At 43.8% G+C, this 25055-nt stretch overlaps 1 protein-coding gene across 2 annotated transcripts in view; it reads right to left on the bottom strand.

Annotated features, from left to right (window-relative positions):
- Nucleotides 1–25055, bottom strand: part of eci2 (enoyl-CoA delta isomerase 2) — a 138719-nt gene that overhangs the window by 64509 nt on the left and 49155 nt on the right. Inside the window, exon 3 of one of the 2 annotated variants that reach the window (XM_072283680.1) lies at nucleotides 12316–12414. The exons of the other annotated variant lie outside the window; for it this stretch is intronic. Within the exon in view, the coding sequence (XP_072139781.1) occupies nucleotides 12316–12414 (99 nt within the window). The remainder of the gene's footprint in view (nucleotides 1–12315; nucleotides 12415–25055) is intronic. 2 annotated transcript variants of the gene reach the window in all.

Here is a 25055-nt window from a genome sequence, read left to right as displayed (position 1 = left end):
CTGGGTTATTGAGGCACACAGCCTTCAAACCCAACAATAAGGTTGTCATCCTCTTGGAGATCCCTGACATTATAGGGTCCTTTATCTGATAAAGTACCCTTTGAAGTACCAAGCATTCCCCAACATCTTTGAGACAGATACTGAGCAAAGTTGCCAGAGGTGTTCATTTATGAAACTTACACTGTGTGCCTGCACTGAAATACTGACCTGCTGGCATTTGAAATAATATATAAATGTGCCCTTAGAAACAAATTGTGTGATTCAATTGAGGGAGCACATAAATGAACAGAAAACTCTGCCCAAATTTCTGGATTTTCAGGTTAACAATTTGTTCAAAAAATGGAGTAAATGTAAAGAAGAGTTTATACTATATTTAACTGGCTAAGTTAGATTAACCATTGCAGGTGAAAACAGGACAATCATAACAGGAGAGAACTGCATCACATTATATGGCCCTCAAATGAGACACTGCATTACACTGCCTAGAAATGAAGTAGTTAATTAATACAAGTTTTTCCATATATAACCAGGAGGAAGGAAGAATCCTTTGATACTCTCTCAACAGATCTAAGAAAGTTAGTATATAATTGTGGTTTAGAAACATAGAAACATAGAAAATAGGTGCAGGAGTAGGCCATTTGGCCCTTTGAGCCTGCACTGCCATTTATTATGATTATGGCTGATCATCCAACTCAGAACACCGCCCCAGCCTTCCCTCCATACCCCCTGACCCCCGTAGCCACAAGGGCCATATCTAACTCCCTCTTAAATATAGCCAATGAACTGGCCTCAACTGTTTCCTGTGGCAGAGAATTCCACAGATTCACCACTCTCTGTGTGAAGAAGTTTTTCCTAATCTCGGTCCTAAAAGGCTTCCCCTCTATCCTCAAACTGTGGCCCCTCGTTCTGGACTTCCCCAACATCGGGAACAATCTTCCTGCATCTAGCCTGTCCAATCCCTTTAGGATCTTATACGTTTCAATCAGATCCCCCCTCAATCTTCTAAATTCCAACGAGTACAAGCCCAGTTCATCCAGTCTTTCTTCATATGAAAGTCCTGCCATCCCAGGAATCAATCTGGTGAACCTTCTTTGTACTCCCTCTATGGCAAGGATGTCTTTCCTCAGATTAGTTTAACATCATTTGGTAAATTTGGGAGTCTAACCTGAAGGAACAGTTACGTTGTGCAATTCAGTTAAAGGTCCATATTGACTGCAAAGATGTTGTGCGAAATAAGGACAATCTAGAAATGTTGAATGGCCAACGGAAGTATGAGAGAAAAGGGAGCTATATGTTCTGTGCTGTGCATTTATTATGGTAATTAGTCACACTAGTGGGGGCATGGTACAAGAAAAGGGAATGAGTTACACATACAAGTTTCCCCCGCCATCCGAAGGTAGAGCGTTCCTATGAAACGGTTCGTAAGCCAGAATGTCGTAAAGCGAAGAAGCAATTACCATTAATTTATATGGGAAAAATTTGTGAGCGTTTGCAGACCCAAAAATAACCTACCACATCATGCCAAATAACACATAACACCTAAAATAACAGTAACATATAGTAAAAGCAGGAATGCTATGATGAATACACAGCCTACATAAAGTAGAAATACCTTTCCCCAATCATTGCCGCACTGTTCTCCGTAGCGAAAGTCTCACGCAAGCGCTCTTGGCAGAAACACAGCGCAAGTGCCGTCGGCAAAAACACGACGCAAGCGCTCTCCAGTAACCTTTAAGCTATGAAGCTGCCAAATCATACCAAATAACACCTAAAAATACACAGCCTATATCAAGTAGAAATAATGTATGTACAGTGTAGTATCACTTATGGGAATCGGGAAGACATCGCGCACACTGATGATGGTGTGTTAGGCTGAGTCAGAGGTGGTTGGGGTGGTGCAGTGGCCCCCACCCTCTGGGCTGCCGACCGATCCGCAAAGCATGCAGGGGTACAGCAATAGCTGGAATGCACTCAGCACATCTTTAAGAAAAAAGCTGAAATAAACAAGCTAATTAATTACGTGCCAGGCAGCACCTAATTAATTAGCTTGTTTATTTCGGCTTTTTTTCTTAAAGATATGCTGGGTGCCTCCTGGCTACCGCTGCATTCTCCGCGAATCGGTATCTGTCTGCGGCCCGGGGGCTGGGGTGGTGGGATATGGGGGTGTTGTCTGTTTCCATCAGGGCAGTCAGGTCATCTTCTTTTATGTCTGCCTGCCTTGATGTCGAAGGTCGAGGTTCGTCGTCTGCTGTGGCTGATGTGGAAGGCTTGTTTGACTGCTGAGCCTTGCACATTTTTAGATCATACAGTTCTTTGTAAGGACACAAACCATCCTGCAAATATGCCCTAAACTGACATACCCTTTCAAAATTAAAGTCGTACTTTATCATTGCAGTGAAAATCTCACGCAGTCGCTTCACGTTCAGTTCCTGGACGACTTCACTTTCGGTCTGTTTGCTACTGCATTCGGTTTTGATTGTTATCCTTTCTTCTTCCAATTGCATCACCTCTTCATCTATCAGTTCTTGGTCATGGGATGCCAAAACCTCTTCAACATCATCTTTGTCAATTTCCACAAGCCAAACTCACTTTATCCTTACTTCGTTCACCACGAGTGAAATGCTTAATTATGTCTAGTTTTACGCTAAGTATAACACCCTTACCAGCTCTTTCAGGCTTTTCCAATACCTTAGAACTCATCTTGCTAATGGCTGCTCACAGGCACGTGTTTAAGCAATGCCAGCTGGAATGCGGATCAAAATCTGGGGGGGGGGGGGGGGGAGAGGAGCGGCTGCTCGAGGCGCGCGCTGCTTTTTTTGCACGCTGCCTTTTTTTGTAACAGTGAAAACACCTTCTGTTAGCGAAAACAGGTTAACTAATATAGGTCTTTCGTAACAGTGAGGTTTCATAAAGCAAACGTTTGAAAAGCGGGGGACACCTGTACTCAGTTACTTTGTGGCAGTCTGAAGCTTGGGTCTTGCAGAGGTCATGTCTTTGCTGACCACTCAATATCGCTTCAAGATTATATGATTGCTAATAAAGAATTGGAATAAGGAATTTGACTCATTGGAACAATCATTTAATTAGAGCTGAGGGTGCATCATGAAAGTATAACAAATCCGACTGGGGTCGCAGACCACTGGCAATTGTTTTGTTTAGATTTTGGAGCACTTTTTTACTGCTTCATTTTGTCAACAAAGATTTCAACAGTTATTCCAAACGAACATCAGCATTCACATCAGCCTGGAGCAGCTTGTGGCAAGTACGACCTTTTTTTTGTTGTTCACATTGCATGTTTGGATTTGAAACAGTTAGTTAGATATTGCTGTATGATGACACTCGTGTTTCAAATGATAAAGGGTCTAAATGCTGCACTGGAGGCCCTAGGATACAAAAGGAAATAACAAGCATAGTAATGCAACAATGGCACATTGCATCTCTGCCTAGAAGAGAGATTCAAATCTTCAGTGGCAATCCATTGCAGTATCATTCAATTTATGACGGCTTTCAAGAATAGCATTGAAGACAAGACCGATAATTATGATGACCATCTTCATTTTCTCGAACAGTACACAGATGATTACCCAAGAGAACTTGTCAAAAGTTGCCAGTGGGCTGGACTGGAGCAAAAATATCTCAAGGCTCAAGCTTTCTTACAGGAATATTTTGGTGCTGAGCACAACATTGCTGCAGCCTACATGGGAAAAGTTTGCCTTTGGCCACATATCAAATGATAAGATACAAAAGCTCTTCAAGACCACAGTCTTTTTCCTAGAAGTTGTTGCAATACCATGGAAGAGGTGCAGGCGATGCACAAGTTGAACATGCCTGCTAATATGAAATAAGTTGCTCAATGAACTAAGGAAAGAATGGAGATCGGTGGTGTATGAGCTGCAAGAAAGGCACAACTGTAGGTTACTTTCACTCACATTGTTGATTTTATTGACAGGCACGTGAAGATTATTGCAGACCCAGTGTTTGGGAAAGTATACAAAGCCACATCGCCAGCAAAATAAGTAAAGGAATGGACCAAACTAGATCACAAATTCATTCTCAAGCTAAAGGAAGCAGCTTTGCCACTACCTTTGAAAGTGGAGCTGAAACTGAGCCCAGAGGTGCAAATTCGAAACAAGCCATGAATGAAGCAACCACAGCAGTGAATACCGCCCTGATATCTCACACTGCCTTGGTATCCAGTGGCCTTATGAGAGCTGATGATCATGATTGTAAACTTCCTATAATTCCAACTTAGGTAAAGTCTAAGAAGGGTAACACGACAGTGGGTACTTACGTTTTACTAAATCAAGGAAGTTCTGTACAGAGAGCCTCATGAACAAGCTCAACCTGACAGGAAAAGGAACACACATTCCCTTACGCACATTGGGTCAAGAGAACATTTCAGGATTGGAAGTGGCTAGCTTGGACAGTGAAAACTTTTGTGAACTGCCTGACATCTGTACAGAGGAGTGTATGCCTGTCCACAAAAGAAACATTCCTTGTCAGAAAGAACTTCTGGAATGCTCTCACCTGAAGTATGCTTATTTGTCAGAAACTGAGTCAGAAATTTAGCTGTTGATAGCGATGAGTGTGCCCAAGGCACTTGAGCTGTTGCGAGTGATTCACAGTATTAATGCTGGACCCTATGCAATCAAACCAGTTCAGAGTTGGACTGTCAATGGACTATTGAAAGAAGACCACAATGATGGAAGAGACTATGCTTGGCCAGAACTAACAGTTAATGGGACCTCAGTTTTCCGCTTGGATGAGCTTCAGCAGCAGGAATTTTCCTGACTGCAATCAAAAAGCACAATCTGGTTTGGCAGGAGAAGACACAATCCAGGATAAACTGCTTAGCAAACAAGGACATTTCTGTAAATGTTGAGATTTCACTTCTCCTGTTTCTTAGTAGCATACAGTTGTAATTATTATAGTATAATAACCAGGGAGCTGGAATGTAGGGGCCATGAATTCTGTGCTGTGCATTTATTATGATAACTGGTCACATTAGTGGGGGCATGGTAAAAGTGAAGGGAACAAGTTACGTATCCATAAGACCATAAGATATAGGAGCAGAAGTAGGCCATTCAGCCCATCGAGTCTGCTCTGCCATTCACTCATGAGCTGATCCAATTCTTCCAGTCATCCCCAATCCACTGCCTTCTCCCATACCCTTTGATGCCCTGGCTAATCAAGAACCCATCTCTCTCTCTCTGCCTTAAATACACCCAATGACTTGGCCTCCACAGCTGCTCGTAGCAACAAATTCCACAGATTTACCACCCTCTGACTAAAGCAATTTCTCACATCTTTGTTCTAAATGGACGTCCTTCAATCCTGAAGTAATGCCTTCCTATCCTCAATCTCATCAGGTACTTTCCTCAGTACCTGATGGTGCATTCAATCAGGTCCAGGAGATTTATCCACCCTCAGACCATTAAACTTCTTGAGCACCTTCTCAGTCATAATTTTTGCTGCGCATATTTCACTTCCCTGACACTCTTGAATGTCCGGTATACTTCCACTGTGAAGACTGATGCAAAATACGCATTCAGTTCCTCTGCCATCCCTCCGTCTCTCATTACAATATCTCCAGCGTCATTTTTTATTGTCCTATGTCTACCCTCGACTCTCTTTTACCCTTTATATACTTAAAGCTTGTAGTGTCTTCTTTGATATTAGTCACCAGCTTCCTTTCATAATTCATCTTTTCTTTCCTAATGACCTAATGAGGGGTTGGGAGAGACCCACAGTGACTACATCTCTGGCACTCTGGCTGTGGCTCAAAAGAGCAGAGAGGTGAAGAGGTCTGCAGTGGTGATAGGAGATTCCATACTCAGAGGAACAGGGATGAAATTCTGTGGGTGCCATACAGACACCAGGATGCTGTGTTGCTTTCTAAGTGCCAGGGTCAGAGATGACTTGGATGGGGTTCATGGCATCTTAAAGGGGGAGGGAGAGCAGCTGGAAGTCTCGGTACATACTGGCACCAATGACATAGGTAGAACAGGTGAGGAGGTCCTGTAAGAGATTTTAAGGAGCTCGGCAGAAAGCTGAAAAACAGGACCTTCAGGGTAGCATTACTGCCTGTGCTACACACCAGTGAAGGCAAGAATAGGATGATTTGGTAGGTGAATGTGCGGCTGAAGAACTGGGTGCAGGGGGTAGGAGTTCAGGTTTATGGACCATTGCAATCTCTTCTGAGGAAGGTACGAATTGTACTAAAGGCACATGTTACACCTGAACCCAAGGGGAACCAAAAACCTTGCAGGCAGGTTTGCTAGAGTTGTTCAGGGTGGTGAAGGGGGTTTTAAACTGATGTGGCAGGAGGATGGGAACCAGAGTGATAATGCTGAGGATGCTGATTTACAAAGAGAGGCAGCGTGTACTGTGTGGTGAGACTGCTAGCAAAGGACAGGCTAGTAAGGCAAAATTGCAGTTACCAGGATGAGTTGCAATGTGAAAGGTGGGCAAAATCGAAAAGGGTGAATACAGATTGTGAATACAGGACTGGAGGTATTATATTTGAAAAGGCACGGAATAAGGTAAATGAACCTGTTGCACAGTTGCAGATTGGCATGCATGATGTTGTGGGTATCACTGAATTGTGGCTGAAAGAAGATTATGGCTGGGAGCTTAACACCCAAGGATACAGATGTATCAAAAGGACAGGCAGGTAGGCAGAGGGGGTGACGTGGCTCTGTTGGTAAAAAATCGAATCATTAGAAACAGGTGACATTGGGTTGGAAGGTGTTGAATGTTTGTGGGCAGAGTTAAAGAACTGCAAGGGGAAAAAGCCCTGATGAGAGTTAATAACAGACCCCCAAAAAGTAGTAAGGATGTGGTCTACAACTTACAATGGGAGATAGAAAACGCATTTCAAAAGGACAATGTTACAATAGTCGCGGGGGATTTCAATATGCAGTAGATTGGGAAAACGAGATTGGTGCTGGATCCCAAGTGGGTGAACTGTTGAATGCCTATGAGATGGCTTCTTAGAGCAATTCACAGTTGAGCCCACTAGGGAATCAGTTATTCCGGATTGGGTGTTGCGCAATGAACCAGAATTGATTAGAGAGCTTAGGTAAAGAAACCCTTGGGGAAAGTAATGACAATATGATAGAATGCACCCTGCAAATTGAGAAGGAAAAGCTAAAGTCAGATATATCAGTATTACAGTGGAGTAAAGGGAAGTATGGAGGCATGAGAGGGGAGCTAGCTAGAATTGATTGGAAAGGAACACTGGCAGGGATGATGACAGAGCAGCAATAGCTGAAATTTCCAGAAGCAATTCGGAAGGCACAGGGTATATACATCCCAAAGAGGAAGAAGTATTCTAAAGGCAAGATCACACAACCGTGGCTAACAAATCAAAGCCAACATAAAAGCCAAAGAGAGGGCATGTAATAAAGCAAAAAGTAATAGGAAATTAGAGGATTGGGAAGCTTTTAAAAATCATCAGAAGGCAACTAGAAAAAGCCTTCTCTGGCGGACAGAGCGTAGGTGTTCAGCAAAACGATCTCCCAGACTGCGTCGGGTCTCGCCAATATATAGAAGGCCACACCGGGAGCACTGGACACAGTATATCACCCCAGTCGACTCACAGGTGAAGTGTCGCCTCACCTGGAAGGACTGTCTGGGGCCCTGACTGGTGGTGAGGGAGGAAGTGTAAGGGCATGTGTAGCACTTGTTCCGCTTACAAGGATAAGTGCCAGGAGGGAGATTGGTGGGGAGGGATGGGGGGGATGAATGGACAAGGGAGTCGCGTAGGGAGCGATCCCTGCGGAAAGCGGGGGGGCGGGGGAGGGAAAGATGTGCTTAGTGGTGGGATCCCGTTGGAGGTGGTGGAAGTTACGGAGAATTATATTGGAACCGGAGGCTGGTGGGGTGGTAGGTGAGAACAAGGGGAACCCTATTCCTAGTGGGGTGGCGGGAGGATGGAGTGAGAGCAGATGTGCGTGAAATGGGGGAGATGCATTTGAGAGCAGAGTTGATGATAGAGGAAGGGAAGCCCCTTTCTTTAAAAGAGGAGGACATCTCCCTCGTCCTGGAATGAAAAGCCTCATCCTGAGAGCAGATGCGGCGGAGACGGAGGAATTGCGAGAAGGGGATGGCATTTTTGCAAGAGACAGGGTGAGAAGAGGAATAGTCCAGACAGCTGTGAGAGTCAGTAGGCTTATAGTAGACATTAGTAGATAAGCTGTCTCCAGAGATAGAGACAGAAAGATCTAGAAAGGCTCTGAGGGCGCAGGAGCTGACGGTGGGATCTGAGGGAGACTGGGTTGCAGCGTTGTGGTGTGGGAAGGGGAGACAGAAGTCACAATAGCAGCATGTGAAGACCCGGCCTGGAGTTCAAGGCTGGAGTCGCAGTTGGTGGTTGTGCAATTGCTTTGAAGGTGTCCATGGTCGTTGCTGGAGTCTGGGTTTTGAATATGCCCTGGGGTGTTGGAGCCGGCGAGATCAATGGCAGGAGCCGTAATCTGAAGTTCATGCCTGCTCGCGTCGTTTCGCTGAACACCTACGCCCTGTCCACCAGAGAAAGCAGGATCTCCCAGCGGCCACACATTTTAATTCCACGTCCCATTCCCATTCTGATATGTCCATCCACGGCTTCCTCTACTGTAAAGATGAAGCCACACTCAGGTTGGAGGAACAACACCTTATATTCTGTCTGGGTAGCCTCCAATCTGACGGCATGAACATTGACTTCTCAAACTTCTGCTAATGCTCCACCTCCCCCTCGTACCTCATCCATTATTTATTTATATACACACTTTCTTTTTCTCTCTCCTTTTTCTCCCTCTGTCCCTCTCACTATACCCCTTGCCCATCCTCTGGGCTTCCCCCCTCCCCCTTTTCTTTCTCCCTAGGCCTCCTGTCCCATGATCTTCTCATATCCCTTTTGCCAATCACCTGTCCAGCTCTTGGCTCCATTCCTCCCCCTCCTGTCTTCTATCATTTCAGATCACCCCTCTCCCTCCCACTTTCAAATCTCTTACTAACTCTTCTTTCAGTTAGTCCTGACGAAGGGTCTCGGCCCGAAACGTCAACTGTACCTCTTCCTGAAGAGGTAGTAATGGGGGCAAGGAAATGGTGGATAAACTGAATAAGTATTTTGCATCAGTTTTCACTGTGGAAGACAACAGCAGAATGGTAGAAGTTTGAAAGTTGGCATTACTAGGGAGAAGGTTCTTGGGTATCTGAAAGATCTGATGGTAGATAAGTCACCTGCACAAGATGGACTACACCCCAGTGTTCTCAAAGAGGTGGCTGAAGAGATTGTGGAGGCATTATTAATGATCTTTCAAGAATCACTAGATTCTGGCATGGCTTCAGAGGACTGGAAAATTGCAAATGTCATTCCCTCTTCAAGAAGGGAGAGAGGCAGAAGAAAGGAAATTATAGACCGGTTAGTCTGACCTCAGTGGTTGGGAAGATGTTAAGAGTCGATTGCTAAGGATGTGGTTTCAGGGTACTTGAGGCACACAATAAAATAGGCTGTAGTCAGCATGGTTTCCTCAAGGGAAAATTGTTCCTGACAAATCTGTTGGAATTCTTTAAAGAAATAACAAGCAGGACAGACAAAGGAGAATCAGTTGATGATGTGTATTTGGATTTTCAGAAGGCCTCTGACAAGGTGCCACACATGAGGCTGCTTAACAAGAAAAGAGCCCATGATATTACAGGAGAAATACTAGCATGCATAAAGCAATGGCTAATTGGAGAGTGGGTTAAAGGGAGCCTTTTCTGTTTGACTGCTGGTGACTAGTGGTGTTCCACAGGGGTCTGTGCTGGGATCGATTCTTTTTACATTATATGTCAATGACTTGGATGATGGAAATGATGACTTTGTTGAAAAGTTTGCAGACGATGCTAAGATAGGTAGAGAAGCAGGTAGTTTTGAGGAAGTAGAGAGGCTACACAAAGATACAAGATAGATTCGGAGAATGAGGCGAGAAGTGGCAGATGGAATACAGCGCCAGGAAGTGTACGGTCATGCACTTTGGTAGAAGAAATGAAAGGGTAGTCTATTTTCTAAATTGAGAGAAAATACAAAAATCTGAGGCACAAAGGAATTTGGGAGCCCTTATGCAGGATTACCTAAAGGTTTGTTTGCATGTTGAGTTGGTGAGGAAGGCAAATGCAATGTTATCATTCATTTGAAGAGGACTGGAATATAAAAGCAACAATGTAATGTTGAGGCTTTATAAAGCACTGGTGAGGCCCTACTTGATGTTTTGTGAGCAGCTTTGGGCCCTCTATCTAAAAAAAGATGTGCTGACATCTGAGAGGGTTCAAAGGAGGTTCACAAAAATGATTCCAGTATTTAAAGGCTTGTCATACGAAGAGTGTTTGATGGCTCAGGGCTTCTACCCCTGGAATTCAGAACGATGAAGGATGACCTCATTGAAACCTATTGAATTTTGAAGGGCTTTGATAGAGTGGATACGGAGAAGATTTTTCCTGTGGTGGAATAGTCCAGGACCAGAGGACACAGCCTCAGAATAGAGGAGTGTCCTTTTAGAACAGAGATGAGGAGGAATTTCTTTAGCCAGAGAGTGGTGAATCTGTGGAATTCATTGCCACGGCAGCTGTGAGGTCAAGTCATTGGGTATATTTAAGGCAGAGAGTGATAAATTCTTGATTAGTTTGGACAGGAAGGGTTACAGGGAGAAGGCAGAAGAGTGAGGCTGAGAGGGGAAATGAATCAGTCATGATGAAATGGTGGAAAAGACTCAACGGGCCAAATGACCTAATTCTGCTCCTGTATATTATGATCAGAATAAGGAATTTTATTCTTTGCAACAATTATTTCAATGGAACTGAGGGTGTGTCATGCAAGTATAATAACTCCACCTGGGGTTGTAGGCTGGCAGCAATTCTGTTTTGATTTTGGGTCTTTTTTTGCTGCTATAACTGATAAAGCTGCTTTGGAGTTGCAAAAAAATTGTGTATCTATCTATCTACAAGAGCAATCATTTGATATTGTTGCAAAGGCACAGACACATTGAAGGGTACTGGCAAGAATGTATTACCATGGATTAGAACCGGTTAACTGACAAAAAACAAAGAAATAAATGGGCAGGTTTCAGACTGGGAGGCTATTTCCAGTGGGTTCTACAGTGACTGATGCTAGCTGTTCACTTCTATATCAAGAGGCATCAGGTGTTATATATCCAAATCTGCAGGTGATACAAAGCCAAGTGGCAGTGTAGGCTGTAAGGAGAACACAGAGAAACACAGGTAAGGAAAAGTGGATGAGCAGGAATGTGGGAGATGGATTGCAGAAATGTGTTGAGATCATCAATTTAGTTTTTAAAAAAGTGGAGTTTTTTTAATATATAATGAGAGAGTGAAATGATCTTGTGCTAAGAGGAACTTGAATGCCATCGTTCACAAAATAATTAAAGTTAACACATAGTTAGGAAAGCATAAGAAATGCAGGAATTAATTGCAAGAGGATTTGAGAGTGAAGACATCTTGCTCCAATTATAAAAGACCATTGGTGAGATGACATCTGGAATAGAGTGTGTAAATTTGGTCTCCCTCTCTCAAGTAGTATAGCAAACATTGATACCCAAGATGATGGGTTTATTATATGAGGTGTGATTAAGTAGTCTGAGCCTATACTCTCTGGCTACAGTTTCTAGAATCAAGAGATACAATCTCAAAATACGGAGATAGAATTCCTTCATCCAGAGGGTAATAAATCTTTGGAATACTTTATCCAAGAGGGCTGTGAAGACAAGGTTATTGAGTAAATTTAAAAATTAACTATTAATTGAGGAGATACAGGGGAGTGAAGTGATATTCAGGAATCTGGTATTGAGACGAAAGATCCAACAGTGATCTAACTGATGATAAAACAAGTATGAGGAGACAAATGGCTTACTATTGCTTTTATTTCCAATATTCTTATCTTGGTGAATCTATTTTCTTACTCTTCAGAGAAACAATTTAACACCACTTTGTCTGTTTTCAATTAGATTATAAAAGTTGATTTGGTTGTCTTCTTAATTAGAACTACGTAGTTTACTTGGTCAGTTAGGGATTAGTCAACTATGATTTTTTTTAATCACATCTACAGAGTGATCAAAAACTGCAGAGTAGCAAGCTGAATATTATTGTAGTAAATGCAGAAGCTAAAAATTAACTATTAAAAATTACTAACTGAGCCTACTGTATTTTTTAATATTTAGTGAACTAGAAAAGGTATACACAGATAATAATTTATGCAGAAATTACTGTAAAGACTTTCAATTTAAACTTTCTTTTTTTGTAAAAAAAAAAGCTTCCAATTTAAATACATGAAGTTACCTTGGATGTTTTCCCAAGTGAATTCCAAGCCTCCCATTTTGCCTTGTTGACGAAGTCCAACATACTTGGCTTTGGTGAATTGCAGGGACCTTGTGTTGCCTAGTCAAACAATTAATTTTTATTTAGATTTTTATTTATTTTTATTTTTATTTAGATTCAACAATTTTTTTAAAAAAATTACAAATATTGTTTAAGTCAAGTTTCTTCACTCGGTAATCACAGTTTAAAGATATTTGGCAATAGGTCTGGGATCAAGATTACAGTCTGGAATAAAATGTCTGAAAAGATAGTAGTGAAAGAAAACAAGGCATACATGAAAACTTGCAGGATTTTATAGAATACTTCTTACGGTATCAAATCATCTCCTTGAGCTTTATTGCCAATGAGGTTCTTTTGAAATTGCAATCACTAATGTAATATTGGAAGCTCAACAGCCTGTTTGTCTACAATGATACTGATCAGATTTTAGCAATGACGGTGATTGAGCAATAAAAAATATACTAGAATGTTGGGGAGAACTTCACTGTTCTTCTTTGAAATAGTACCAAGAAATCTTTCACATTCACCTGAAAAGGAGGGGAGGCCCTATAACTTCTTGGCAAAGTCAGTTCTTAAGATAATGCAGATGATTCTTGGCACCATCACATATGTGAGTTTAGAGTTTTGGCTCTGGCCCCAGAGATAACAGTGAGTCTAAACGGAATCACTGTTGATTTAAGTAACTTTCTAAAAATGAAACTCAATATGAACTTGAAAACTCTAAAATGGGTGAAAAGAGAGGAACTCTATTTTGGCTGTCCCTTCCCCCCCACCCCCATCAAACAGCCAGCTGTGTCATGGTGGGCTGAATAAACCCCTCCTGACTTCACAATTCTTTGAACTGAATATACCACATTTTAACAGTGAGGTAGCAAGGGAGAGAAATGCTTGAGCAAAAGAAAATAGTGATATGTTTACTCTATGACATTTTCTTATGACGTCACTTAATCTTTTCTTAAAATGAAATAAAATTAGGTCAGTCTAAAGGATGGCAGCTCTTGCTGAGTCAGAGGATTCTGAATATAAAAACAAAGATGTAATGCTGGGGCTACATAAGGCACTGATGAGGCCTCATTTCAAACACTGTGAGTAGTTTTCGGGGCTTATCTAAGTGTAACCCTCTTACCATTGACCCTATACAAACTTGGCTCATGAGCAAACTCTGTTAACAGCCACGATTAAGTGGTGAGAAGACCATCTTTCATAAAAAATATACATCAAGGATCGGTATGATTTGGGGTTCAACCAACCAGAAACATTGGGACGTTCCGATTAAAAGAACCTTGATTTGAGCAAATGTTGTGTAAATACTGCCCATACACAGTTATCAGTAACCCAGAAATGACAGATTGTACATCAGCATAAAATTATAAAGAAAGTATATTTACCTGTTTTCAACTTTTTCAAATAGTTAACAGAGAAAGAAAAAAATAGTTAAAAGGGCCCATTACAGTTAAACCAGTCTCAATGTGCACATAAACGTTGGAGGTCATTTCTGAAGTAGTCAGGGGGTGTATCATTTTATTCATGCTTTGGACCAAGCACCCACCACAGTCCGAATTGCCCTTGAAGACCTACTTCAATGAACTAGCTCTCTCAGTAGAACGGCCCTTCCTTGCTCCTTGGAGCAATTCATCTGCACAAAGCACTTCTTGCAACAGGGACTCTCCTTCCAACAGCATTCTGAGGCATCTTCCTTGTGTCCCGCTCCACAGCTCCTGCCTGAAGACCCCAAACCTGACTACCCTCCTTCAGAAATCTGATCCTGCCCAGCTCTCCTGAATCTTCCACTGGACAGAAAGTAACAACTGATTGACACAACATTCCCAAGTTGGACAACATGGTTCTCTATCTTCAGCTGAAGCCAAAACACTCTTACCAACAGGACCCCTTAAGACATAGGAGCAGAATTAGGCCATCTGGCACACTGAGTCTGCTCCACCATTTAATCATGGCTGATCCTTTTTGTCCCCCTCTTCAGCCTCATTCCCTGGTCCTTCCCCTGTAACATTTGATGTCCCAGCCAACCAAGAATCTATCAATCTCCACTTTAAATATGCCCAGTGACCTGGCCTCCACAGCTGCCTGTGGTAACAAATTCCACAATAGAGTGCGTTCATTTAAAACAGAGATGCAGTGAAATTTATTTAGCCAAAGGTGTGCCCTCTTGTTCTAGACTTCCCCCACCATGGGAAACTTCCTCTCCACATCTACCCTGTCTAGGCCTTTCAACATTCGGAAGATTTCAATGAGATCACCCCCATCCTTCTAATTTCCAAGGAATACAGGCCCAAAGCCATCAAACATTTCTCATATGACAACCCTTTCATTCCCAGAATCATCCTTATGAACCTCCTTTAAGCCCACTCCAATGCCCACTCCCACTCTATGCTTCTGTTTCCATGCCAGCACATATTTTCTTAGATAATGAGGCCCAAACTGTTCACAATACTCAAGACGAAGCCTCACCAGTGCCTTATAAAGCATCAGCAACACATTCTTTCTCTTATAATTTGAGATGTCTTGAAATGAATGCTAACATTACACTTGCCTTCCTCGCCGACTCAACCTGCAAGTTGACCTTTACAGTGTTCTGCGCAAGGACTCCCAAGTCCCTTTGCACCTCAGATATTCTCCCCAATTAGAAAACAGTCTGCACATATATTTCTTCGACTGAAGTGCATGACCATGCATTTTCCAACATTGTATTGCCACTCTCTTGCCCATTCTCCTAATCTGTCTAAGTCATTCTGCAGCCTTTGTTTCCTCAACACTACCTGCCCCTCCACCAATCTTTGTATCATCTGCAAACCTGGCAACAAAGTCATCTATCTATTCCATCATGTAAATCATTCACATACAGTATAAAAAGAAGTGGTCCCAACACAAGCCCCTGCAGAACACCACTCGACACTGGCAACCAACCAGAAAAGAATCCCTTTATTCTCACTCACTTCCTCCTACCAATCAGCCAATGCTGTAACCATGCCAGTAACTTTCCTGTAATATCATGGGCTCTTAACTTGGTAAGCAGCCTCATATGTGGCACCTTGTCAAAGGCCTTCTGAAAATCCAAATATACAACATCCACTGCATCCTCTTTATCGATCGTACTTGTAATCTCTTCAAAGAATTCCAACAGGTTCATCAGGCAGGATTTTCCCTGAAGGAAACCATGCTGACTTTGTCCTATCTTGTCCTGTGTCACCAAGTACTCCATCACCTCATCCTTAACAATTGACTCCAACATCTTCCCAACCACTGAGGTCAGGCTAACTGGCCTATAATTTCCTTGCTGCTACCTCCCTCCTTTCTTAAACAGTAGTGACATTTGCAATTTTCCAGTCCTCTGGAACCATGCAAGAGTCCAATGATTCTTGAAAAGATCATCACTAATACCTCCACAATCTTCAGCTGGTCCAGGCAACTTATGTATTTTCAGGTCTTTCAGTTTTTTTAGCACCTTCTCCCTTGTAATAGTTGTAATGCTTAGGCTCAATTAACTCGCGTTCGTCTAGGGGAAGCTGGCATTGGCCCCGCCAAACGGTGTAATATGTTTGTGTGGACACTGTGTAATGCGCCCTGGTACAAACCCACAACGTAAAATATCAGCCAGTACACAAGATGCGATTAAATGATTACACTTTATAACTCTTACTTTGGCGATGTGGTTAGTAGAGAAACAAAATATAAAATGAAATAAAAAAAAGAAAGGCACCACTTTTAATAGAATAGTTTGTGCACAATAAATCATTGGCACTCACGCAGCAGGTATTCCTCCACCGAACAACCTCTACCGAACCGCTGACACTTGGACCTTCGGATTCCTGACTCCGCCGCCTGGTAGTCTCTGCGCTCTCCACACATGTCCTTCCTCTCGTTCCCCCTCGACCGAAAGCCCAAAAAAACCCAGTTCCCAGACATACAAGAAAGAATAACATGCCTCCCATTGGTTAACTACCCGTTATCTATAGTTATAACCCAAACATCGCAGCTACAGAGAATCCATTTCATTAGTCTTAGCAGTTAATATTACTGAGAACCCTACATTTTCCCTCCACCGAATTTAGTTATGCCCTCATGACGTTCAAATAATTTGCCAACCCTTCCTGCAAAACACAGAGCCCAATCCAAGTGCAGAAAGCAGTGACATAGCTCCCAAAACAGTAGAAATCCCGCCCTGTTCCCCAGGTGCTACATAGGTCAACCTATCCAGGGGGTTCCTAATTCTCTAACACCTCTGCACCCCCTCTTCTAGCCCTTCCGCCTCAGACACTATAGGAGACACTTTGGGGCTACGTGGCAAACCCTCCTGCGAGTGGTCACTCAAGCCCCTCTGCATCCCAGAACCCCCTGTCTCTTGCTCAGGCCTCACCTCCTCTCATTCAGCATCCTGCGGTACCCCCAGCTGCCCACCAATAGCCCCCCTTACCAGGAGTCTCTTCCTCCATCACGGGGGAATCAGTGAACGGCAGCACGTACCACTCATCCGAATCATCATCCTCCGAATCAATAGGGGCTGGGCCCGGCCCAGTCTCTTCCCAGGTGGGCTCTTCCATCACTTTGCATGTTCGTAGAATCCTTGTACTAGCCGTAGCCTCCAAGTCGGGCTCCCGATCTACCTGCACCTCTTGTCCCAGGGGCAACAGGTGGTTCTGATGGAGAATCCTGACAGGCCCTTTTCTGTCCTCGGGCCTCATCTGGAAAACCGGTAGGTTTGGCATCTGACTCTCCACCACATAGGGTGTGGCTGCCCGGTGGTCAGCCAACTTGTGCTTTCCAGGTACTCCACCACATAGGGTGTGGCTGCCCGGTGGTCAGCCAATTTGTGCTTTCCAGGTAATCCCAATTATGAGGACTCGGTCTCCTGGCAGGAGCTGGGAGAACTTCACTTTCTGGTCATACCTCCTCTTATTTCCCTGATTCTGCTTGGCAGCCGCCACCTCAGCCAATTCGTAAGCCCTTTTTAGCTCTCTCCCCATATCAGACACATACTTCAGATAATACTTCAGCAGCACTCCACCCTCATCAGTCCCAAAACAAAAGTCAACGGGTAATCGCGCCTTGCACCCAAACATCAGGTAATATGGCGAGTACCCTGTAGCAGTTGTAACAGTGAACCAGGTGCCCAATATGTTGACTCCACCGGCTCTTCTTGCTAATCTCCAGGGTCCCACGCATATCTAGCAAGGTCCAATTAAACCTCTCAGGCTGGGGATCGCTCTGCGGATGATAGGGCATGGTCCTCGATTTCTCAACTCCCAGCATGCCCAATAACTCTTGTATGAGCCTACTCTCAAAGTCCCGTCACTGGTAGTCGCCCTCTGGTCCTTGGTAGGAAAAGCCTGAGCATATCTAGTGTAGTGGTCCGTGTTGCTGGTATCTGGTTCGATGGCCAGGAAATCCAAACACACCAGGTCCAGTGGCCCTGCAATCTGCAAGTGTGACAAAGTGTCTTCTAGCATATGCAACGAATGCACGACTTGCAGTACTCTTCGACCTCCGACTTCATTCCGGGACAGTAAAACCGGTCTTTGAGCAATCCCCTTTTCCACCCCCAAATATCCAGAGTCATCATGCAGTGACTTCAACACAACCTACCGAGACTTCTCAGGCAGGACCAGCTGCCAGCACCGAGGTCAGTCCGGAGGTGACGTTACCCGGTATAAATTTTGGCTCTTCATCTTCAACCGAGGCCATTCCCTCAGTAACGGAGGCACCGAAGCATGTTTCGTCTTCTCCATCCACGCCATATTTCCCTTTTCAACCATGTACCAAATAGTGCCAATGCCCGAGTCATCTCGCTGAGCAGCTGCCACTTCCTCAGGACTTAATTCTGGCAGCTGCCTGGTCTTCAGAGCAGTCACGTCACAGTAAGCTGAGGGTTGGGCGTCATCAGAAGCCCCCAGTGGGTCCACTGTGCGATCCAGCCTCTCCTTTTCCTCAGCCTGCACGGTGATAATGAACTGACACATGGCCTTCAACCCAGAGGCAGGAACGCCCTCCCACTCCTCGCCCCTCTCCAGTTCCTCATGCCTCCATCGGGACACAGCATACAATTAGTTGCCCCGGCAACAGGGAGCTGGGACCCACCCTGAAGGCCACAAACGGCAGCATGATACGGACCTACGGCACCCGCACAGTGCAGCTACAGTTCAGCGCCAGCCTGTTCACGTGTGACTTCACACTGGCCGCCGTGGCCCAACCACTCCTTGGGGCGGACTTTTGCGAGCTCAAGGCCTGCTGGTTGACTTGCAAGGGAAAAGACTGGTCCATGCCAAGACTTTCCAGATGTTCTTCCTGGGTGAAGCCAAGTTGCTGGCCCCACACCTGGACTCCATCACGCTGTCTGACAACGAATTCACCAGAATCCTGGCGGCATTTCCATCGGTTCTGGAACCGCAGTTCACGGCAGCCACGCGCAGACACGGAGTACAGCACTACATTCCGACCCAGGGACCACCCCTCCACGCCCGCGCATGAAGGCTCCCCCGGCGAAGCAGGAATTCAAGAGGATGGAGGAATTGAGGATCATACGGCGGTCCGACAGCCCATGGGCCTTTCCCCTGCACATGGTGCTCAAAGCAGCCGGGGGCTGGAGACCATGTGGCGACTACTGCAGACTGAACAAGGCTACAACGCCAGACCGCTACCCCGTGCCGCACATCCAGGACTTTGCAGCAAACCTGCTCGGGGCAATCATCTTTTCCAAAATAGACCTCATCCGGGGATACCATCAAATCCTGGTACACCCTGAGGACATCACCAAAACAGCACTCATCACCCCGTTCGGCCTGTTCAAATTCTTCCGAATGCCGGTCGGCCTGAAGAATGTCGCACAGACGTTCCAGCGGCTAATAGATGCGGTGGGACGCGACCTGGACTTTGCATTCATTTATTTGAACGACATCTTCATAGACAGCAGTAGTCGTCAGGAGCATCTGTCCCACCTCCACCAGCTCTACTCCCGCCCGAGTGATTTCAGCCTCACGATCAACCCGGCCAAATGTCAGTTCGGACTCAACACCATCGACTTCCTGGGCCACAGGATTACCAAAGACAGGGCAACACCTCTGCCCGCCAAGGTAGGCGCAATCCACCATTTCGCCCAGCCCAACACAGTCAAAGGCCTGCAGGAATTCGTTGGTATGGTGAACTTCTACCACCGCTTCCTCCCCTCAGCAGCCCGTATCATGCGCCCTTTGTTCACCCTGATGTCGGGTAAAGGCAAGGATGTTACTTGGGACAAAGAGGACTCAGATGCTTTCGTTAAAGCCTTGGCAGACGCCGCGATGCTGGTGCACCCCAGAATGGACGATCCAACTGCCCCCATACCCACTTCACAGCATGGACAGACCCCGACCTGTGTACCCAAAGACCTACAGAACTGTAAGTTTACATTTGTACGAAGGGGCGCACACTGGGCACCGCTACAGCGGCCGTACGAGGGGCCGTTCAAAGTGATCAGGAATAACGGGTCCACGTACGTTCTGGACATTGGGGGGAAAGAGGAGGTTTTCACGGTGGACCAACGCAAACCAGCCCATGTGGACTTGGCAAAGCCGGTTGAGTTTCAGGGACCACGGCACAGAGGCAGACCGCCCAGACAGAGACTGATCCAGACTGTGGACATTGGGGGGTGTATCGCCGGTTTCTGGGTGGGGGGTGGGGGTTATGTGGCAACCCACTTTCTACACAGGCGATCCGGCTCACAAAACGCGCATTGGCAGAGAGGCCAGCCCCAAAATGGAGCTGAGCTTTCTTCTTCACCAGCAAGGGGAGAAAGCCCACGCGAGGGAAGAGACTTTTGTAATGCATCTCTGATGTCATTTCCGCCCAGAGAGGGCAGAAACGGAACTGCATAAAAGCCAGTGCCGCAAAGTTTGAATAAACTAGTCTCGAGTGCAACTTACAGACTGCGTGTCGTTATTTCTAGCTGTGTGTGTAGCACATCGCTACAACACAAACTTAATGTGGCTTGTTGAATGTTCACTGTTACAAATGTCAATCACACATGAATTATCTTTTCTCCAATGTAAGTTCTTAATTGGATATCTGCAGGCTTCAGTTCTGTATATTTGAAATGTTGGTCAAACTCATTTTGTGTAATGATCGAAACAGCTGAACTAGTATCCAATTCCAAAAGCAGCTGCTTTTGAATGTTTTTCTGTATGATTCAAAAACTAAACGATCTTTCAGTGCATGATTAAGCCCATCATTGAACTGACAATGCTCAATTTCTCCAGTTCAGCTACATGTTGAAATGGACTCTCATTCCTTTTGATTCTGCTTATGAAATCTAAAGCTTTCTGCAATCAACAATGGTTTTGATTCTAAATGTTCCTGCATTACTTTCACAATATCAGCAAAGCTCATTTCAGCTAGTTTCAAGTTAAACTTTAAGCAAATTGTATGCTCTTCCACCCAATGCACTCATCAACACTGGCACTCGGTTTTCTTTAGCTATTTCACTTGCTTCAAGATACTGCTCAGTTTGTTCAGTATACATCACCCAGTTTCCTGTTGTGCAATTGAACATGTCTATTTTTCGGATATATTTTTCTGCTTTTGAAAACTTATTATTTATAATGAACACTGTTTATGAACCTGTGAACTTTGTCTTTTTTCTGTCATCTTTTTAGACTCGACTGCCCCTTTCCTCGCGAAAAAAAACCCAAGCTGCACTTCTTTTGTAACTTAAATGTCTCCCTCTGTCTGCCTCCTGCCCCACTTGCAAAGAAAAAGAAATGGGCTGTACTTCAACAGGTGGGTAGTTGTCTCGGGTTCATTTTAAAACTTCCTCATCACCACTGTTATGTTGTGTAACTACAGAAACTAATCAAATGTAAAACACGGGCGTCCAGGAGAATGTGTACGCTTCGTTTTACTTTCAGTGAGGTGTGCACACAAGATGTGGTGGCGTAATGACATATGCCATTAATACTTCTTACATATAATTCATAATGAATTATGTAATCAAAGAATGCTTAATTAAGCATTATAATTTCTATATTAATCAAAATATTACTTAAGTATTAAATACACATTCAGTAAGGAAGTGAGAATGGGAATCATTAGAGTAGAAGGGAGAGTTGATTAACTATTGGAGGTATTATGGGGAAAAAACAGTAAAATGGGTGGATGAAGTCGGTGGGGCGGGGAGAAGGGTCCAAACAGAAACAGAGGTCTGGAGGACCAGAAAGAGGAAAGGGGGAAGGGATGGAAAGAGGAAAAGCATGTGCGGGGTGGGGCAGTTACCTAAAATTGGAATTCATGCCATTGGGTGTTGCTCCTCCAGTCTGTGTTGGGCTTCAGCCTAGCATTAGATGGATGGACAGGTCAGTGTGAGAATGGGAAAGGGAGATGAAACAGTCTGCATCTGATACCTCAGGTTGATCACAGTGTACTGAGTGTAGGTGTTCTATGAAACAGTCATTAAGCCTGCATTTGATCTAGTCGATGTAGATCAGTAGCACCATATGCAGTAGACAAGGTTGAAGGAGATCCATGTAAACCTTTGCCTCACCTGGAAGGACTGTTTAGGTCCCTGGATGGTGATAAGAAAAGAGATTCAAGGACAAGTGTTACAACTACAATGCAGCAGGGATCAAGGGCAAAGGAGGGATGGATGTGGAGAGATGAACGGATCAAGGAGTCATGGAGTGAATGCTCCCTGCAGATGGCAGAAAAGGGTGGGGAGGAGAAGCAGCAGCTGGTGATGGAATTATGTTGCAGCTGACAGAAATGTTGAAGAGTAGTAGCTGAGGCTAAATGCTGAGGCTCAAAGGGTGAAAGGTAAGGACTAAGAGAACCTTATATCTCCGTTCCATCTGAGGGGAAATGGTGTGACAGCATAAGTCTGAGAAACAAAAGAGATGTGATTTTGGGCACTGTCAACCACAGCAGAAGGCTTCCTGAAGAAGGAGGACATGTCAGATGTCCTGGAACAGAAAACTTCACCTTAACAGCAGATGCAGTGGTGACGAAGAAACTGGGAAGAAAGGTATGGCATCCTTACAAGAAACAGGATGGGAAGAGGTGTAGTGTAAGCAGCAGTGAGTCAGTGGATTTATAGTAAATATCAGTGGATAGTTTGTCTCCTGAGATGGAGACAGCGAGATCTAGAAAAAGAAAAGAAGTGTCAGAAATAGTCCAAGTGAATTTGATAGCAGGGTAGAAGATGGTAGTGAAGTTAATTAAATTAATGAATGCTACAGAGGTGCAGAAGCAGCACTGATACAGTCATTAATGTAATGGTGAAAGAGTTAGGGAATGAGAATGAAAGAAATGAGAACCAATGTTCACAAAAATAAAACACTACTATGTTAAGGCTATTGAAACCAATGACTGGGGGCGAGACATTAAGATTGAAACTACATTAGGTAGAACAATAGAAGCTATTTCTGGTAATTGGTGGTTATTGAAACCTCAAGATGAATCAGGGAAAGCATTAAGCGGCCATCTCCTGTATTAATACACCATTAAAGTCATACCCTCGCCACTTAATGCATAGTTCAGGACAGGTAGCTATCCCTCAACACTGAAACAAAAAAGGTATATTTTGGGTGTCTGCTGTTTGTGATCAGAAACTATCAGACCAGCCACCAGTATCCAAATAATCAAAGACTTTCTGCTAGTAGGGATGTGCTACCATTGTGGAAAGTTAACTACATTCAAAACGTAAACGTAGATGATTGTAGCCGTTGCAGCTGCAGTTAATCATTTGTTGTCTTAGTGTACAAAAAGTATGAAACATTGTGTCATGAGGGGAGAAACGGGTTCTCTCCCGAAGACCTTCGGTTTTGAATAAATCCTTTTATATCTCCCAATGGAAAGCTGAACTGGTAGATATAAAAGTTTGGTGTATATTTGTGTGTGGTGTGAGGGTTTTTGTAAGGAGCCAGCTGTCAGACAGCATTGGGTAGTTTGGTAAAACAGGGCCACCGGTTGTGAATGGTGGTTACTGACCATTTGGAATGCCAGAGACTTGTGTGGATACTTGTTCAGAGGAGTATATAAGAGGGCACTCGTTCGTGTGTGATAACCTTGTGGTAACACAGTTTTATATGAAAGGGAATACAAATGTTGTAATGAGTATAGTCTTCTTCTTCATGTGCCTTGCACATTACACGCTTGGGCGATCATGGCTCTCCACATCGAACGATCCCTCACAGCGTCAATGATATCTTGCACACTTAGATCTGTTAGTTCTTTCACAGTATCCATATATTTTCTTCTTTGCCTTCCTCTTCCGCGTTTCCCAGGCATACAGCCTTGTAATGTAAGGCATTCTATTTCTCCCTTTCTGATGACATGGCCCAGGAATTTAAGTTTCCTCTCATTTAGTGTTCTCATTAAAGATCTTTTTGTATGGGCACGTTGGAGTACTGTCTCATTAGTTACCCTATCTCTATATGATATTTTCAACATTCTTCTAAGAAACCATATTTCTGTTGCTTCTAAGTTTCTTTTGGATTTCTAGTGTCATAGTCCATGTTTCGGAAGCATACAGCAAGGTTGACCAGATATAACATTTTAGAAGCCGAAGCCTTGTTGTCATAGAAATGTGTCTGTTGATAAAAATGGGTTTCATTTTTTGGAAGTTGGTTTTAGCAATGGCAATTCTTCTTTTTATTTCTACTTTACTTCTAGCATCTTGTGATTATAAAGCTACCAAGGTAATTAAAGCTGGTTTTTTGTTCAATCTCTTGGTTACTGATGTACAATTGGCTGTTGGGAGTATCCTGCTGTTTTGATATTACCATATATTTGTTGTTTTATTTTACAGTTGATGGTTAGACCAAAATCTTCACTTGTTTGTACTACTTTGTCTAGGAGGTTTTGTAGGTCTTCTGCAGCACATACTGTTAGGGTGGTAGCGTCTGCTTATCTTATATTGTTGATGTTAATACCTCCAATTTTTTATCCCATCTAAGTCTTCTATTTCTCTGAGAATCATTTCACTATAGGTATTAAATAATTCTGGTGAGGCAATGTATCCCTGTCTAACTCCTCTTTGAATTTTAGTCCAACTGCTTACTTACAATATCATCAATTTTTACTGCTGCTGTTTGATTCCAATATAAATTTTGAAGCAGTTGTTGGTCCCTTCTGTCAATGTTTAGTTTAGTGAAAATTTAAAATAATTTTTCATGTTGCACTTTGTCGAATGCTTTAGTGAAATCAATAAAACATAAAAAGACATCATTTTGATATTTAATTGCCCTTTCTGAAAGCATTCGTAGTATGAGCATAGTGGTACTGTTTAACATGGTAATTAGGAGGTAAATATTTAAGAGAAAGATGATACCCAGACATTCCTGTCAGGATGATGCCTATTGAGATCAGGCTAGGGCAGGCCTAGAATCCTGATGATCCCAGCCCAATGAGAAGCAGAACATTCTGAATGACCAGCCCTCACTGACAGCTGCTTGTGGGAAAGCAGAACTCCAGCACAAGCTGGAAGATTAAAGTTCACCAGAGGCACCAGAAAAAACTTGCATGTATTGTTTAAAGCCAAACACCCAAGAAGTATGTGGAACAGTATGGCTCAGAGGGTGCTGGATGACTCGGAGTGCGAGTAATGAGGAAAGAAAGATCTACTTTAAGGGGGGAGTGAGGAGTGATGGTGGAGAAGGGGAAGGTGAAAGTAATTGGGAAATAATTATATTATTGGTTCAGAGAGAATGGATTCTGCGGAT

The sequence above is a fragment of the Mobula birostris genome, chromosome 19, assembly GCF_030028105.1.
Source record: "Mobula birostris isolate sMobBir1 chromosome 19, sMobBir1.hap1, whole genome shotgun sequence".
NCBI lineage: Eukaryota > Metazoa > Chordata > Chondrichthyes > Myliobatiformes > Myliobatidae > Mobula > Mobula birostris.
The sequence above is the reverse complement of the archived record's forward strand: the minus strand, read 5'-3'. Positions and strand labels throughout refer to the sequence as shown.